At 36.9% G+C, this 16,248-nt stretch overlaps 1 protein-coding gene across 2 annotated transcripts in view; it reads right to left on the bottom strand.

Moving 5' to 3' along the window:
- The window catches only part of LOC135682990 (uncharacterized), a 27,848-nt gene extending 11,600 nt beyond the window's left edge, over positions 1–16,248 (bottom strand). For both annotated transcript variants that reach the window (XM_065198115.2, XM_065198116.2), the window contains exons 1-4: positions 15,870–16,248; positions 2,794–3,027; positions 1,810–2,067; positions 523–583 (exon numbers count right to left, since the gene is read on the bottom strand). In XM_065198115.2, coding sequence (XP_065054187.2) covers positions 523–583; positions 1,810–2,067; positions 2,794–3,027; positions 15,870–16,103 — 787 coding nt within the window. In that variant the 5' untranslated portion in view covers positions 16,104–16,248. The remainder of the gene's footprint in view (positions 1–522; positions 584–1,809; positions 2,068–2,793; positions 3,028–15,869) is intronic.

Here is a 16,248-nt window from a genome sequence, read left to right as displayed (position 1 = left end):
ACACGTGTCACCGATATGTCCTCGATTGTACTCGTCGCCGATACGACATCATTTGGAACAGACTAATTGTCGGTATTGAAAGTTACAGGTAACTTATTAAAGTTTCATGAGCGTGTTTGAAAGTAATCATACTGCTGCTCAATGTTGGGGTTTTAAGAATTCAAATCATAGAAATACCGGTTGGTCTTTGTGATTTATGGTAATCCGGTAAGATGGTGAAAAAATGTAGATTACAGCGCGCATTCCAGGTTGGGTATGAATGTTAATAGAGGTCGAAGACTTACATTTGGTTTAGGGAGATTGGAGACAGAGGCAACGAAAGAAGGTACCTGTTGGATTGTGGTCAGGTTTTCTAATAAACAGATGTTGAAAAGTACACCGGAGAATTTCAGCTTTATTTGGTGTCAATTATGTCGTGTCTGGGACCATCCAGGTGGCAAAAATGGAGAGTTTTGCGTAATTTCTTGTGTAAAGACCCTGGATACTGGAAAAATATATTAAAAAATCTTGAGATTCACTTACTTCGAGGGGCGTGCGAAGCTTGAATTTCTTCCTTGCATTTTGTCGACTCTTTGTTTGTAACCTTAGAAAACAAGAAGCATTTAGAACTTACGTTTGTAACGTGTAGGATAAAATTTTAAGGTTCCGAGTAACTTAGGCTTGAAACTGCTGAAAAAATTTAAAATACAAAGGGCACTGCATAGTTTCACTGTACAAAGAGGATGAAAGTAACCAACACGAAATGAATTGAAAACAATGTCATTGCACTGCTAGGTAATGTCATTGCACTGCTAGGTAATGTCATATCTAAATCAGCAATTTCTTCTCGTCAATTAGACCTCTTCTATTGGAATTTCCTGTGTAATTTGCTCTTGTAGATTGGGTACTCAAAATTGAAAATATTGCAATTTTCCTTGACAAGTTCACTTTATCAAAAGCCTTTGCCATCTTGAACATGAAAACTTGATGAGTAAAAAGTGTTTAATTGAAAATCTTGCTAGTGTAGACAACCTGGCAAATGGACATGGCATAATGACATCAAAAGAAAAATAAACTTAACAAAAACGGGTGTAATCTTTTTTTAGCAAAGGCATATACCAAGAGTTTTCTCAAATCTGGGTTGCATTGATTTTTTTCTCGAGACATATTCATGCTTCTAGATCTTTGGGGATCCGTACGGTTGATAATAAAGCCTTAATGATCACCTTTTTTGCTCAGCAGCTGCATTTGTTCTCAAGCTCCGGCAAAGAATAGCGGTGTTGCTACCCAATAAGACACTGTGTGAACAGGCTCCCCTTCCTCATATGGCAGTTCACATAGTCACAAGTCTTATAAGATCTTCGGGGCAATTGAAACACTGTTCAGAGGGAATCATGTGATGGGGGAAGGGTTTGAAAGATGTTTGGATTCGTTTTTTTTAAAACATATCCAACTCAAAATTTGGACTCCTTGAAAATGGGAACCATGGTTCTCGGTTAAATGTTGATTTCGCTGGAAAATGAACACTATCCAAATGATTCCTCGCGACTTTGTGCTTAAACGTAAAGGACCACAATTGAAATATGTACTCCTCTGAAATGTCACAACCCTGACATCGTATCTATGCATTGAAACACCTGTCTATTGAACTTTCAACATTTAAACAAGAACTTTTGAACAAACTTTGGTAATTCTCATGTTCAGGTACTTTCTTTACAGAATCCTCGATACTCTTTTCAATGCTGCTTTTGGGAACACTTTTTGGAACAAAATTTAGGCCCCTATCTCCAATGACATGAAAATACAAACAACCCAAAAGGGTCTACTTACAATTGATACTTTGGATACGATCTTCTCGCTAACAAACAGGTCTGATGCTGTTGTTGCTGTCGTTGCTGCGGCCACTATGGACTTTTCAATGTCGTTCGAAACCGAGATTAAGTTATCTGGCTTCACTTCAGTGCAGCTGTCAATGGATTGAGTGGCTGAAAATTCTCGTTTCTCAAGGACATTCTTAATCAGCTCGACTGGTTTATTTTCTTCCTCGGTGATAATAGCAAGAGGCGTTTCCGGTTTTGTTATTGTTGCCTGACGAGAAAATATATTTACCTGTACTGAATACTTAAATATGGTCTAAGAAATCTGGACTTGCTACAAAAAATTGATCTATGAAGCCTTTTCGAAAATGACTAACTGTTCATATTGCCTCGAAAGTGTTCCAAGTTACCACAAGAAACGAGGTAATAATTTAAAATGAAGAGAAGATTGATGCTTTCAAGCAATGGAATAATTTGCCTCGCCATCGAACTCTGGAAAACAATCAGGTTGGGCCAGCTTTTGCTAAAAACATTCAAAGAGGAATAAAGACGGAGGAATATCCACGGGAAATTTAAATTGTATTCAGATGACTCTTAGTTCCAATTGACAAAACGTATACCAAAGATGGAAATCTTTCCCATGCTTGTTTACGAAGGGCACTTCTGGTTTAGATAACGTTCACTAATTTTAGGCTGTCGCATTAACGCTAGTGCATGACTGCGAATGCAAAAACTGCGAGTGCGATTACATCAGTAAATCTAATTGTCTTTTACGATCTAGGATTAGCCAACAGAGCTCTAATCTTTCACGTTTGAAAGATTGAAAAATGATTGCGCACTCTTTGAGATTATTAATTGTACAACAAAAGATGAGAGGAAATCCTATCGAGAGGCCCTAAATAAATTTGGCCTAGTCGATATTTAATTTGGAATTATCGTCATATTCATTTTAAATTGAAAACCTTGAATGATTTGATTACATTTGAATTCAACTCACAGTATCATCCTTGGCTTTTTTCGTTTTTTGCTTTGACTTCTCCGCCTTGACAGATTTGGGTTTTCTAGGCAATGTAGCACCTTTCTTGTTCTTCTGTGACTCAACGCCATTGAGTGTCTTCCTCGTATTGGATTTTACATCTCGCCTCTTCTTCATGGGAGTGAAAGTCGTTGTTGGTGTTGTAGGTTCGTCGTTATTAGAAAAGATAGCCCCTGGCTTCAATGGACCGTCAGCCTGTAGGGTAAATAAACAATTGGTTAAGGAATAGTAGGGTCTCGCAAAGAACTAAAACAACAATACGGAGCCCACCACACGCTCGTCATGGGAGTGTATAAACAATCTAAAAACATGAACGCATGTTGGCTACTTTCAACTGACAAAGGTACAAGAAATAAGTTTGTAAAAAAATAATTAAATAGGCAGGTATATCTTGAGTTAATTCCTGTTTGTGATGATAGGATTGACAAATCCACAAAACAGAGATGTGGCTTTTCGAGATAAGCATTTATTCAACCACAAGTAACCAAATGAACTATTTACAAACTAGCCAAATTCACAGTAACAACAAAAGGTCACACATCGGACTCTTGACGGAGGAATTCTGTTAAACCTGATTGCAGAACTGAAAAGCCATTTTTGGTCAATACGAATATAGAAACATTTTGAATCAGTTTATCAATATAAAAGTTAATAGACAAGGCACTAAGATTTTGAAGAAAGACAAGCAGGTGCCAATTAATAGGCTTATTTAAATTAGTTGCAAAAAATGACGTTGGCAGATCAAATCGTCACGAACTACAAAGCATCGAACTCCGAAAGCCTCGGGTGAAGCAAAAATCGTTCAAATTATATTCTCAAAAAGCAAATATAACGCAGTGTTGAATTTCAGATCAAAGAGACCAAGGGCCCATCATCTTGCAGGTGGGATGAAATCATCAAATGTTTACATGCAGATTCTATCCCACCTTATAACTGCGTATGAAGAAAATCATCCCACCTCCCAGCCTGTGTGCTGACAAGTGGGACGAAATTTGAAGGCGTGTATATGAAAATTCTATCCACCTTTCAGCTTCACCCGACCTCTCATGCAGTGGGATCATACCTAACCGGGTTGGCTCGTTTTCCATATAAACCCAAGAAAAAAAATACAGTTGATGCTATAGGAGGGTAGAATCTCATCTGTTAGGTCATAGGCTGAAAGATGAAGTGATTTTCTCAATATAAACAGGCCCTGGCATAAGACGGTTTTTAATAAAATCTGAAACCAATCACAAAAAACATAAGTTCTGTTATAGCTAGGTCAAGGATACTAAAGAACATTGTGCTTCTAAAGGAAGCTTTGTGACCTCAAACAATTTCGTTTTAATTAAAACGCTTGTTTGATTTCAATATTCAAGCAGCCACCTGTCTAGCTTTTGGTAATGCCTTTCTTTGCCCGGGCTAATTTGCATTGCGATTCTCAACAATATCACACACCAAAGTCAATAGATATCTAATACAATATCATTCCTGTGTTAAACAGCATTTAAATTGGTAACGTAACTAGCGTTGGGTACAGTTTTCATCCCAGTCGCAAATGATTAGCAATTCTAAACTATTCATGTTTCTGTAGGTTAAAACAAAATCATCATAAATTCAGAAACAGGAAATTAATCGAGGGAAATTCAAAGCTTCAGAAATTGAGTTATTTTGCTTCTAGAATGGATATTTATCTTCGAGGCTACACTCAAAGAACGCAACGAAGTAACGTTTGTTTGCACAAGCTGCAATGTATTTATGTAGAATTCTTTTTAGGATTAATTGATGAATCATTGAAAATTGAAAAACTTGAAAATTTCCAAAAAATTGGATATTCCAAGAAAATTTCGTCCGTCTTTGGCAAAAATGTTTTTGTTTTCGAAACAATCCTGTTTTTAAAAAATTTTATATGCATTCTGGGAAGAGTGATCCACGCCTCGCTCTAATTGATGATTGCTGATTGCTGATTGAACGATAAACGGCTGATAATGGCGACTTATAAAGAAGATAGGTGATAATCAATAAATAATCATAATCATCATGACATAAAAACAATACAACAATAAAATTAATGATGGTAATAAAAATAGGAATTATGAGAAAGTTATATTTTGAGAGAAACAGCTGTTGGAATTATGAGCAGTGACTGAACAAGGAAACCATCGAAAACTGATTCAAACGACAAGAAAACTGGGATTAGTCAAATTTCGCATCCTCAAACTTGTTTTCCATCTTCGGATCACCAAAATCTTCCTGATGATGACGACCTGAGCACCGCATCATTGTCGCGGACTTAGATTTAAAAATCCGCGGAGAACACTGGCTATGTTTTAGTCGTAAATATTTAAACATCCTAATCTCTATGTGGTGAATATGGAATAAATTGGAAGCGGATAGCAGAAAAAATCTATTAAAAATGATAGAAATTATTTGTGCTGATAAGGAATGTCATTGAGATCTTTGGTTAAAAAATCGCTCAAACGATTCAGCAAAGTCATTTATTCTTGGCTCTCAAAAACTATGAGCATCTGTTCTGCTGCAAATTCTCTTTTCAATGCACTATGATTTGACTGTTATTTTGGCAAACAGCCGCTGTTGTTTCGTTTGCCAGTCACTTGAGTGGATCGACCTATGATTACTTGGGAGTGATGCTGCACACCGCAACAAACAACGTACTTGTGACTCCGTCTCGGGATCATGCTACGAAGGCTGGTGACAGAGAGCATCTATTTTCATTGTAGATTGAGAAAACGGTCCTTTAAACTGAAGCACGAATAAAGTTATGTTTCCAATTATTTGACTATGAGCTACATTAGATGCAAAGTAACGAATGAGGTGTAATTTCGTGCATTTAAAGTTGCGTCTACTTTCGATTAAGTTAATTTTCGCATGAAAAACTTGACCCGCATATAAAACTCAAAATACCGTACATATACTGTTCAAAGTTGTTTTCAGATGTTCATTCGCTAAACAATCACTGCTCCGAAAGTAAACAAGTCCGCGTTCTTCTAGTCCGCGTATTACTGCTCCGAAGCTATAAATTTGATAACGATCTGCGCCACACTTGTCTTTAAATATATTAGCCTAAACGAAAATCCTATTTGAATGACAATAACAAGAGTGCAAAGCCATTCCCACAAAGACAAGCTTAAAATTTCGAAGTTATTAGTTTTGCTGGAACATGTTAGCGACAAGAGGAACAAACTTCAGATAAATTCAGACATAAATGTATATGGACGAGAATCTGACACTGGCAGGTGAAACTAATATGACCTCTAGAATAAAAATCCCCGTGTGGCTTTTCTTGATATCTTTTGCTGAAACTAAATTATCAGTGCTTACCATCGATAAGTCGTGGGCGTGCTAACAAATTTCTTCTACGTTATAAATAAGTTAGTTAAAAGCTCAAGTCAAAGTGGCCGATTGATGAGACTGGTTTTCAGTGAATCTGCAGAGAAATGCGAAATGGCCAGACCATAATACTCTCTCGGCAGGATTACAGCGTTAAAACCTTACTGTTTGTTAAATAATTATTTCTAAGTTGATCTAATCATATTAATGCTTCATTGTTGCTGTACCTCTAGAAGCAGCGTTGGGGGTTATCTAGCAGAACATTGTTGATGTAAAACCTAAATCACAAACTTTCACTTTCTCCGGATACACGAATTTTTTTAAAAAAATTAACCTCGGGATCAGTGCCAAAGAGCTACTTTGCGTGATATTTGGCCCCGCAAATATCAAATTTTGAGCTTCTTGGGAGTTTCTCAACAGTAATCTTTTGTCGTAAGAAATAAAAATTTTTATGTTAATGTCTTAGTTTTCACTTGCAATATAGGCTTCTATTAAATTAATCTTCAAGAGTCGCGTTGTTTAAACTATGTTCAACCATGGCTTATCAAGCATAACAAAAGTATTATAAAAACCAAATAAACCGGTTTTAATATTAAAGGAAATGGGTTTCTTGGTAATATATATTTTCAGCACGAGTACTGGCATGCAAGTAAAGGGGTTGCTAGTAAAGGGATTACTAGTAAAAGGGTTACTAGTAAAAGGGTTGCTAGTAAAGGGGTTACTAGTAAAAGGGGTTGCTAGTAAAGGAGTTGCTAGTAAAGGGGTTGCCAGCAAAGGGGCTACTAGTAAAAGGGGTTGCTAGTAAAGGGGTTGCCAGCAAAGGGGCTACTAGTAAAAGGGGTTGCTAGTAAAGGAGTTGCTAGTAAAGGGGTTGTTAGTAAAGGGGTTGCTAGTAAAAGGGGTTGGTAGTGTAAGAAGTGTAGTTGGCCCTGCTAGCTTAAGATGGCAGTGAAGCTTTGTATTCATTTCACAACAGATCATGTGTCTTGCAACATTCTTACAAGCTGTACTCTTCTCGTACTTATACTCATACACAGTTCAAACAATAAGAAACAAACATCTTAGTTCAGAACCAATGGCATTGAAACAACCTACTGTTCAAAGACGTACAACTCTGGATTTGGCCGACTGGGCGAAAGAAACTCTCAGCGAACACAGGAGAATCTGGTTTCCTGAAGCGAGGCAAAAGGGGATGAGGTCGGTTTCGCGCCCAATATCATGACACAAGAATGCACACGTAGATATGAACATAGCAGGATATGAAATCTGAAAAGGAAAACCTATTCCCAGTAATGTACATCTCGTATACTAGACGCGGGTCCCACCTCGCCGAATTCAAAACAGACCGGCACTTCCTGGACAAATAAACCATCGTGCAGTTTGGTTAAAATCTTCAAACAACATCTTGATGTGGATTTTACTAATAGCTGGCATACGGACACGAAACTATGCTAGCATTAACGTAAGTCATTGCTCGATGATTTTCAAGATGTATTAAGAATATCGACTTATGCAATGAAATGACAGAAAACGGTCACAACCGCACGCAAAACCTTCCATTCCACTAAGATATCGTTGGAAATAAAACCTGGAAATCGTTTCACAAATCGGCAATTGCTGGCAACAGCCTCAAGGCGCAATGCAGTTGTTTGCTTATTTATACAAATAATGGCTGACACCCGTTCGCAAGCAAATATTACTTCAATGAGCTTATTTTACAGCTTCTTTGGTGTCAATGGACCGACCTCTTTAGCAGATATGTTAGGCAATTACTTAGTTCTGCCACAAGGGTTAAAAACTAACCTCTTTGCAACCCAACCAACATTTGCTAACCTATGCACTGGGCAACTTCACTCGCCATGCAAATTTAAAAGCAATTTGAAGCGGGTATTTTTGCACTTCACTCATTTATCTTTGAAAGAACCATCTGCTGAAGTGAGTTTTGGAATCAAAAACAATTGTAATCGAAGGGTTTGCCCTGTTCTTCAATGCACCAGATTTTTGCCTTGGCTATCGAGCATGGTCAAAAGAATATTGCTTAGGCCTGGTAAACATCAAATTTTTCATGGCGTCACTACGCTAGCAACAACAACAACTACAGCAGGATTAAGAACAGGCCGTCCACGCCACCTCGTGTTAAGTTTGCTTTTCTCGAAATTGTCAACTTTACTCAAAGAAAACTGATATTGTCAATAAAGCAAAAAGTACAATATCATTTTTCCATTAAGCTTAAAGGCTTTGAGCTGTATAACAGTTTTATATTTGGCAAAGGCATTTTGCATATATCGGCTTGAACATTAGTATACACGAAAAACCAACATAAAACATAGGACCAAAACTAAGTAAACAAATAAGAACAATTAGTTCGTAGAGAACGAAAAAGTCGTCAACTATGATTTGGATGGGTAAACTGCTTCCTTACCAAGAAAGACTTGCCATAGATATGATCATGGCATTCGGATCGCATTGGATCAAAAACATAGATTGTCAGATAACCTACCAATACTTTAAACGTTACCACAAACAAACCAAATTTTATCATTAATTTCCAAAATATTTTCAAAAGCACGATTAATAACTTCAAACAAGGATAACTGCGTATATTGTCATCACCCTGCTTATGTTGAGAGAAGAAGAGATGCTACAGTATTAATGAAATGCGCTATCATCTGACTCGAGTGCCATAGCTGAGGAGAATGACCATGAAGTCTTAATCTTCAATTGATATGCGGACAGCGAAGATGATAAGAATCAAATGAACAGACAACATCTGCCGCTCACTAACAACTTCAAACGAGTTTCTAATTTGAAAAGTAGTTATATAAGAAAACGCTAAGCTTTGTAGTTCACTTCAGATGATTATTAATTTCTGATAATGATTGTGATTACCATTATTGGTGATGACTAATGATTGGTTATGATTAATATTGATGATCGTTGATCATAGTGACTGGTAATTGACAATGATTTATGACAATGACGGGTGATTGGTGATTAATGCTGAAGATCAAAAAAGCTATCAACAAATTGTAAGCCGTTTGTGTGAATGATATTTTGGAAAAACGGTGATCAAAATCAGTGGAGTCAAAATAAAGCAAATGAAAAATATTTCAATTACAGAGAAATGTGTGGTGACAAAACACAGCCTTGCAAAAGACGGTTTCGCAGCAACATAAACATGATTTGATGTTGCTTCTTGAGGCTCTGGTTGGTAGGGCCTGCTTAACTAAGGTGGAAGAATTTCTCAACAATACCGCTCACTAAACGAGCGCTTATCCTGATCAAACACTTCTAAGTTATGTTTGTAACTTTGAAAATTAAACATAAACAATTTTACAGTTACAACGTCCTGAAGATCTGGTAGACATACGCCTTGCAGCACCTTAGCAAAGGGTTGAGGGTGGAGGAGGTGAGATGAGAAGCTATTTTTGCTACGGGCCTAAAGTCAGCATAAAAATGCTTTGTGCTGTGTCCGCTTTTGTCACTATACAAAGGGCGTTTCACACAATGTACGAATGTTAGGTGACATTTCAATGCATTATTTTTAAAAACCAAGGCAAATTGCTAGCTCCCATCATGAACAAGATAGAGTAAGGTACATCTTTTCCAACTGGGTGGAGCCTTTGAGTAACCTGTCTGCTAACACAATGAACGTGCTTCTTGCAATCAGACATTAATTTGCAAAGCCGAAACTGTTAATAACATCTAGACAAACGTTTTTTATAGATTATGTTATTCTTTAACTGATAGCTCTTATACAGTGTCAAAGTCGTGAAACCTAACTGTTCAAGTCTTTAATCTGATTTTGTTTTAAAGAAAAGTACTTTGACAGACAAAGGAGGCTGAAATTGTTTATACACTTCCCCGCCGGTGATGTGTGCGAGCGAAATTGGCGATTTCAGCTGGTGAAGACTCGCCTTACAGACACGACAAGCATAAACACTACCTTGAATACGTCGCCTGACAAAATTTGGCTCTCAATAAATCTTAATATGAGCGTTCAGCGTAATTGGTGATGTGTTTACATCAGGTATACAAAGAGTTTAATAGGTCTTTAAGGTCAAATGGAGATGAGAGCGATGCAGCTGTGACGGGAACTCAAACTGAAAAAGGCCCAACCAAATATGTTTGATGTTTCCTTTTTGTAAGCGTAGCCTAATTTTTGAGTAAAACAGTAATGGTTCGCCTCGCAACACATAAAGAGAATGGAATATTTAATCGTTAAGAAAAGAAGTCATGGACGCGAAGGGCCTAATTCCATCAACCGCAAATCACCCGCATTGCCCTTTATGAATTAAGTAGTCGGAAACCCCGAGGGCTGATGCAAAACAAAGGTATTGTTGTCGATTGAAATACCGAATTTAACATCAAAGGTTGGTTACTAATAAGTGTGGAATTAAAAACACAGAACGATGTTTATGGGTAAACAACTCCACACATAAACTACTACTTTACGGTCTTCATACAACTCAAGACACTAGTCAAAATATTTAGGGCACCTCAATCTGGTATAGTCTTACGGCGTTTCGTTGTCTGAGGCAATGCAATAAGAAGTAACATTCTTGTGAAGTATACGCGGGTTTTGCATCAGTTTTCGAGATTTTGTTCCACTTTTCAGCAAGAAGAACCAGGCATTGCTGAATTTCTTATAAAACTTTACTAGTTGAACAGTTAATGATCCTGTTGTGTTGTTCTTTAAAAAAATTGGAGATTCTTAAGCCGGGGGGGGGGGGGGCTCTTAGTGTCATGGAATGAGGGAGGCGTTAAATGAATGAAACTGCACATTCGTCTAGCAAAAGAATTTGAAATTTTCGCTCGATTTTTTCGCTTTTAATGATGTTCGTACAAGGCTTCAGACGAGGCGTGGAACAGACAACTTTTGTCGACCATATTAGTATAGCCTCTGTATAAACGTCAAGTGTGCGTCTGTCTGGTGGGTTGCGTTCTTATCAATAGAGCGTTAACCTGAATATATAAAGCGAGATTTATCGCAATTCTGGTCTGCGATTGACGTAAATGCACATTACAGTATCAAAGTTATCTAACGGGAAGATTATGGGGTGAGATTAGCGATACAAAATTCACTTAATTGCTCCAACAATTTTTTTCGTATAAATGGCGATAACAACATTATTGAAGGGGACTTAAAGCAAATGATGAGGCTATGTTCTACCTAATTTCTCCAATTATAACATTTTCGATTAAATAACTCTTCATTTGCATATAATTGCTTGTTTAAACTCAGTATACTATCCAAGGGGAGGGTCTAAAATTCTGGAATATGGGCAAATATGCGTCAAACACAACTGGGCCATCAGGTTTTCACAGATGCTTATAAGGAGCCGATTCAAAATTTCCCTGTAATCTTTAGTATTTCAATTCATCTACATTCCCAGAATTCCTTTTCCCTACAAACTCCACAAATACCTTTCATTCTTCAATTGAAACATCCCTACACACCTTAACCCAAAATGAACCAAATACCAATATTTTGACACCTCGTTGTGCATCGATTCGCAGTATTCATATCTGTACTGCTAAAGAACTGTACCTTTTGTGGTGGATGAATCATTGTCTGTTCCAAATATAGAATCTCTACTTATCTGTAAACTCAGGTAGGATCTTACCTGCGCATTTCCTTATTGAATACACCTTTAGTTAGACAACAATACTGGCCTTACGTCACAAAATGAAAATCATTTGCTTTAGAAAAATTATCTCACAAAAGGTGGGACTGTGTCAAAATACAAGAAGAGGGTCCTTGAGAAATAATTTCCGCCGTTCTCTAGACAGTTTAAGCCCCACAATACGACAAGCCCCACATACACCTTTCTTCTGAAATTAACAAAGGTTCGGGTGTTGAAAATTACTCAGAGGCTGAGTGATTTCTGAAATATTCAAAAAAGTAATTCATCACTTAATGGGTTTTGCAAACCAATAGCAACAAAAATTGACAACATTTACAAGGCAAAATTATCCTTTTGTAAACTCAAACACGCTAAGATCCAGACAAAGCACATATAATAACTTTTAGATTTACAGTTAATTGTAAAATTTCATCCGTTCTGCTTGAAAGCTTAGTCACAAATAGTAAAACTGTGAATGAATTTAAGCATAAATAGTGCAGGTTGCTTTTACTTGTTGTTTATACAAACAAATGCTCGAGTTTGTCTTCCCAACTGGCGTATCTCTGAACAACACAGGCCTCCTTAAATACAGCATAGAACATTAAGCCTTCACGGCAAATAAACCTTTGCATTGGGCCAACAGATGCCAAACCAAAAATAAAATCAACTCTTTTTGGTTGTTGATTGCTGACAAGAAGAAGTTCTGAATTGGGTATTCAGTAAATTGAAAATTCAATAACTGCTTTTTGAAAACTTTGAAAACTCATCTGATATATTTGATTGGTTAATTTTATAAGAATTAAAGCAAACAGGCAGATTTAATTTGAACTCTTTAGAGAATTTAAGGTCTGTAAACTCCAGTCACCGCTAACTGCAATACTTTGTGAGTATAAACAACAATGTAGAGGAAATTTTGGCAGGTTGTATCTATAATCAGGCTGTTCAGCAGCATTACGAAAATCTTTCCTGTTATTCAATTGAATGACGAGGTAGTGTAACCTGCTTGAAGACTTAAAAGCGAAACAATTAAATTGATAATAATGGCTTGAATACCAATGTGTTTTAATTATGAAGGACGAAGCCACAAAATTTAACGCATTGATAACTCAGTTTGGCTACAAATAAAATTGGTTAGTTACCCAGATTGGGGTAATGTGCATCAATCTACAACTTAACACGATCTAACAATATCTACAACTTAATCATGTGAAATGTATGGAAGTCTAGAAATGGCAAGAACTAGATTCTAAAGAAACTGCTTTGATTATAAAATTTAAAAACCAACCTGCCAGTGTTAACATACAAAAGCTTACAAAGTAGTGACTTGTGGGCTAACAAACACATTCAATTTTACCAAAGTTTTTGGATTTCAGATTGTTGAAGAGAAAGCTTTCAAAAGGATTTCTGGAGGCAAATATTTCAGTAGTGCTTTCAATAATACTGTCATAATAACAGAACTGTTGTAAACTAGAGACTGGACAGACCATACTACAAACAGGATTACTTTGCACAGAACCAATCAACTCATTGCATGAGGGAAATTCATCTAGTTTTTCAATGTTGTGATAACAATTAAGCAGATAACCCAAACTTTTGCTCTCAAAAATTCTGTTATGCCATTACCGCATCCTTGAACCAACCAAACGTGATGATAATTATCTTCAAAATAAACTTCAAGGATAGGCAAGTGGGCAAAATATGCTTGGAATATTTGGCCAAAACATTTTATTAACAGAACAAATTTCATTGGTGTTGAGAGTATTGAAATTCATGAAAGTTAAGAATTAAGTTAGAATAACAGCCAGGCTTGAATTTCAACAACAGTTTTACTTTTTGTCTTTAGTAGATCTTTAATCACACAAGACAAGCGTGACTTTTATGCAAAAAGTTTGAGTAAAATACATAAAGCTTGTCCTTTAGAAGTGAGTATGTTTCGTTTTCAAATAGGTTTTCGTCATGGAGAAAGCCAGTAGCAAAGGTGATCTAATCTAAGAGCAATTTTATGCTCAAAATCAAATTTTTAACAATACTGACGATCAGAAAAAATCCAGCAATTCTTATAAAAAAGCTTCTTCCTTGTTGAATTGTCTACTAAAGAATCTTTTTCTCGTTTTGTCTGCAACACTCCAGACAAAAAGATTTATCAGTTTTTTCTTACCGTAATTATATTCTCAATATCTTAAATTGTTGGAAAACCCTCCCCCGCCCCTTGCTAGAGTTCGCATTTATTTGAGAAACCTATACAACACGATCCACTTGAGAGCTGAAGCGATCATATGAATTAGAATGCCAATTCAATAGATTCTAGATAAAATTTCATATTCTTGTCGTGCTTGAATAAGCAACCAGATAAGTTGCTTTTTTATAGAGATATTTATCTAGTCTTTTGAAAGATTCTACTAAACTTTTGTTTAAAATTTAATTAGCCAAAAGCCATAACTTGACGATTCCATGGCAGATACTGCAAAATATTTTTTCTATTACTGCACATCATTAATTTGATTGTAAATTACCAGATTGCAAATGAAATCTGTTTGATGTTATGACCAAAGCCCATTACGACCTGTTGATTGCAAACTCTAGCGAAACTTCACGCGACATTCATTCGCGCTTGCCTTGAGTCGCGTAAATTATTGACAGTGGAATTCTCTGATAACGTGAAAGATTTCACAACAGGGAAAAGTTTTCTGACATATTTTACAATTTATAACAATAGCTTGGGATATAACAGTATATTGCCTTTTACCTGATTGAAGCTACCAATCTGTAGTAAACGATTAATTCGGCCATGGTGCCATAGTATGTTTGTTCACCTGTCGCCTCGTCCCTACCAACTTCTAAAATTGCGGATTGTGTTGAACAAGTCGATTAAGAGTCGCTCGAGTGTGGCATTTATAAAATGTTTTACAGTGGAAAAACGATTTATTGTACGTTGTGTAAACACAATGTTTGTGGATCGAATTTATTCCACAAAAGTTTATTGTTTTTTTTTTATTGATTTGCTTACCAAAGAACTGGCTAATAAAGAACTCTATTTGTTAAGAAGTTTCTCCAGTAAATTCGTTGCTTATCAGCCGAATCGATTGGAGAAAATTGTCTATTATAGCTGGTTTAAACCCAAAGGACCGTCTAACGTTGAAAGATCAAGAGGTACAAGCTTTAAATGTTAGGTGACTTATGAGAATATAATGTGTGAAACTTCTGATTGAATTATTTAATGTAAGTTGGTAGCAGCAGGAACTTTTGCTTAGCTTTGAATAGAATGCCTGTTGATCTGTCGGTCAATACAGAAAGGGGGAAGGACTCCCGCGGGCCATTCCAATTGCCGTTAACCATGCCGGACTAACAATAAACAGCTCCGTAATTCACACTATCACATTCTGCGTGAAAAAGTAAATTAAGTCATTCGCTAATTTTGACAAGGAAGGTTAAAAGATCTAAATGAAATCTGGGTAAACGACCATCTGCGTGTTGACTCCAGCGACGGTGCTGAAATGTAAGGCTTTCCTTGGCCATTAAATCGTGAAAGGCGAGGTTTAAGTTTTGTTTGCATTAAAGCAACAATAATAGCAATGTGATACAGAGAGCCGCGAGTTTCAAGGATTTAGCAACACCTCTGAACCTCGCGAGGGAATCCCTGTCGATTCTCGCATCTCACATCCACGTACAGTGTCGCCGCAAGTTTGTGAAATCAAATCCTAGTATTTCGCACGTCAAGAAGAAAGACAAGCTGCGGCAAAGCGATCTTGCCGGACTTATGCTAGTCTGATGAATTCTAAGGACTTCGCTGCTTAAAGCCCTTAAAAACTATAACGATTTAAATATTTGTGTTAATTCCTTCCTCGGTCACAGGAACAAACTGTTCCAATCTCATGAAATTTGTTTAGGCAATATCAGCAGAGTTTATCGAATAATCAATGCTGTATCGATGCAGTATCGTGTGATTTAAGTAGAATCGGTCAATTCTATACACGTTACAAGATAGGTCCTCGATCAAATAGGATAATAGATATGCGTTGCCTTGTCGCCCCTAAATGATTTTACCAAAATCGAGCACAAAAAGGAATTGAAGTATCATACCTCTAGATCTTCTAAAGTCGCGTATGAAACCATAAGGAAACCATCAATAACATCTTCCTCAAACGATATCTTTCTTTTGCGGCTTTTCTTCGATTTGAGTTGTGAATTTTCCCTATCCTCTGCTGTCTCGATCGATGTCTGGCTTTCAAGACAGTTCTCGTCCTCTTTCGTCGCCATTTCTTCACGTTTCACCTGTGATTTCGCCTTCTTTTTGGCACTCAACTTCTTCTCCATACTTCAAAATATAAGTAAGGCCCCTTTTGTGGGGTCTGATCTGATATATAAGTGCGTTAGAGTTGTACTTAAACGCGTGCTTCCTCGCCGAGACCTGCCCTAGTTCAATGGCTGGCAGTGTGGCGGCTTCTCAAAAGACACAGTG

Source organism: Rhopilema esculentum, chromosome 7 (genome assembly GCF_057945365.1).
Source record: "Rhopilema esculentum isolate cy_ngs chromosome 7, ASM5794536v1, whole genome shotgun sequence".
Taxonomy (NCBI): Eukaryota; Metazoa; Cnidaria; class Scyphozoa; order Rhizostomeae; family Rhizostomatidae; genus Rhopilema; species Rhopilema esculentum.
This window is presented reverse-complemented; position numbering and strand designations above follow the sequence as displayed.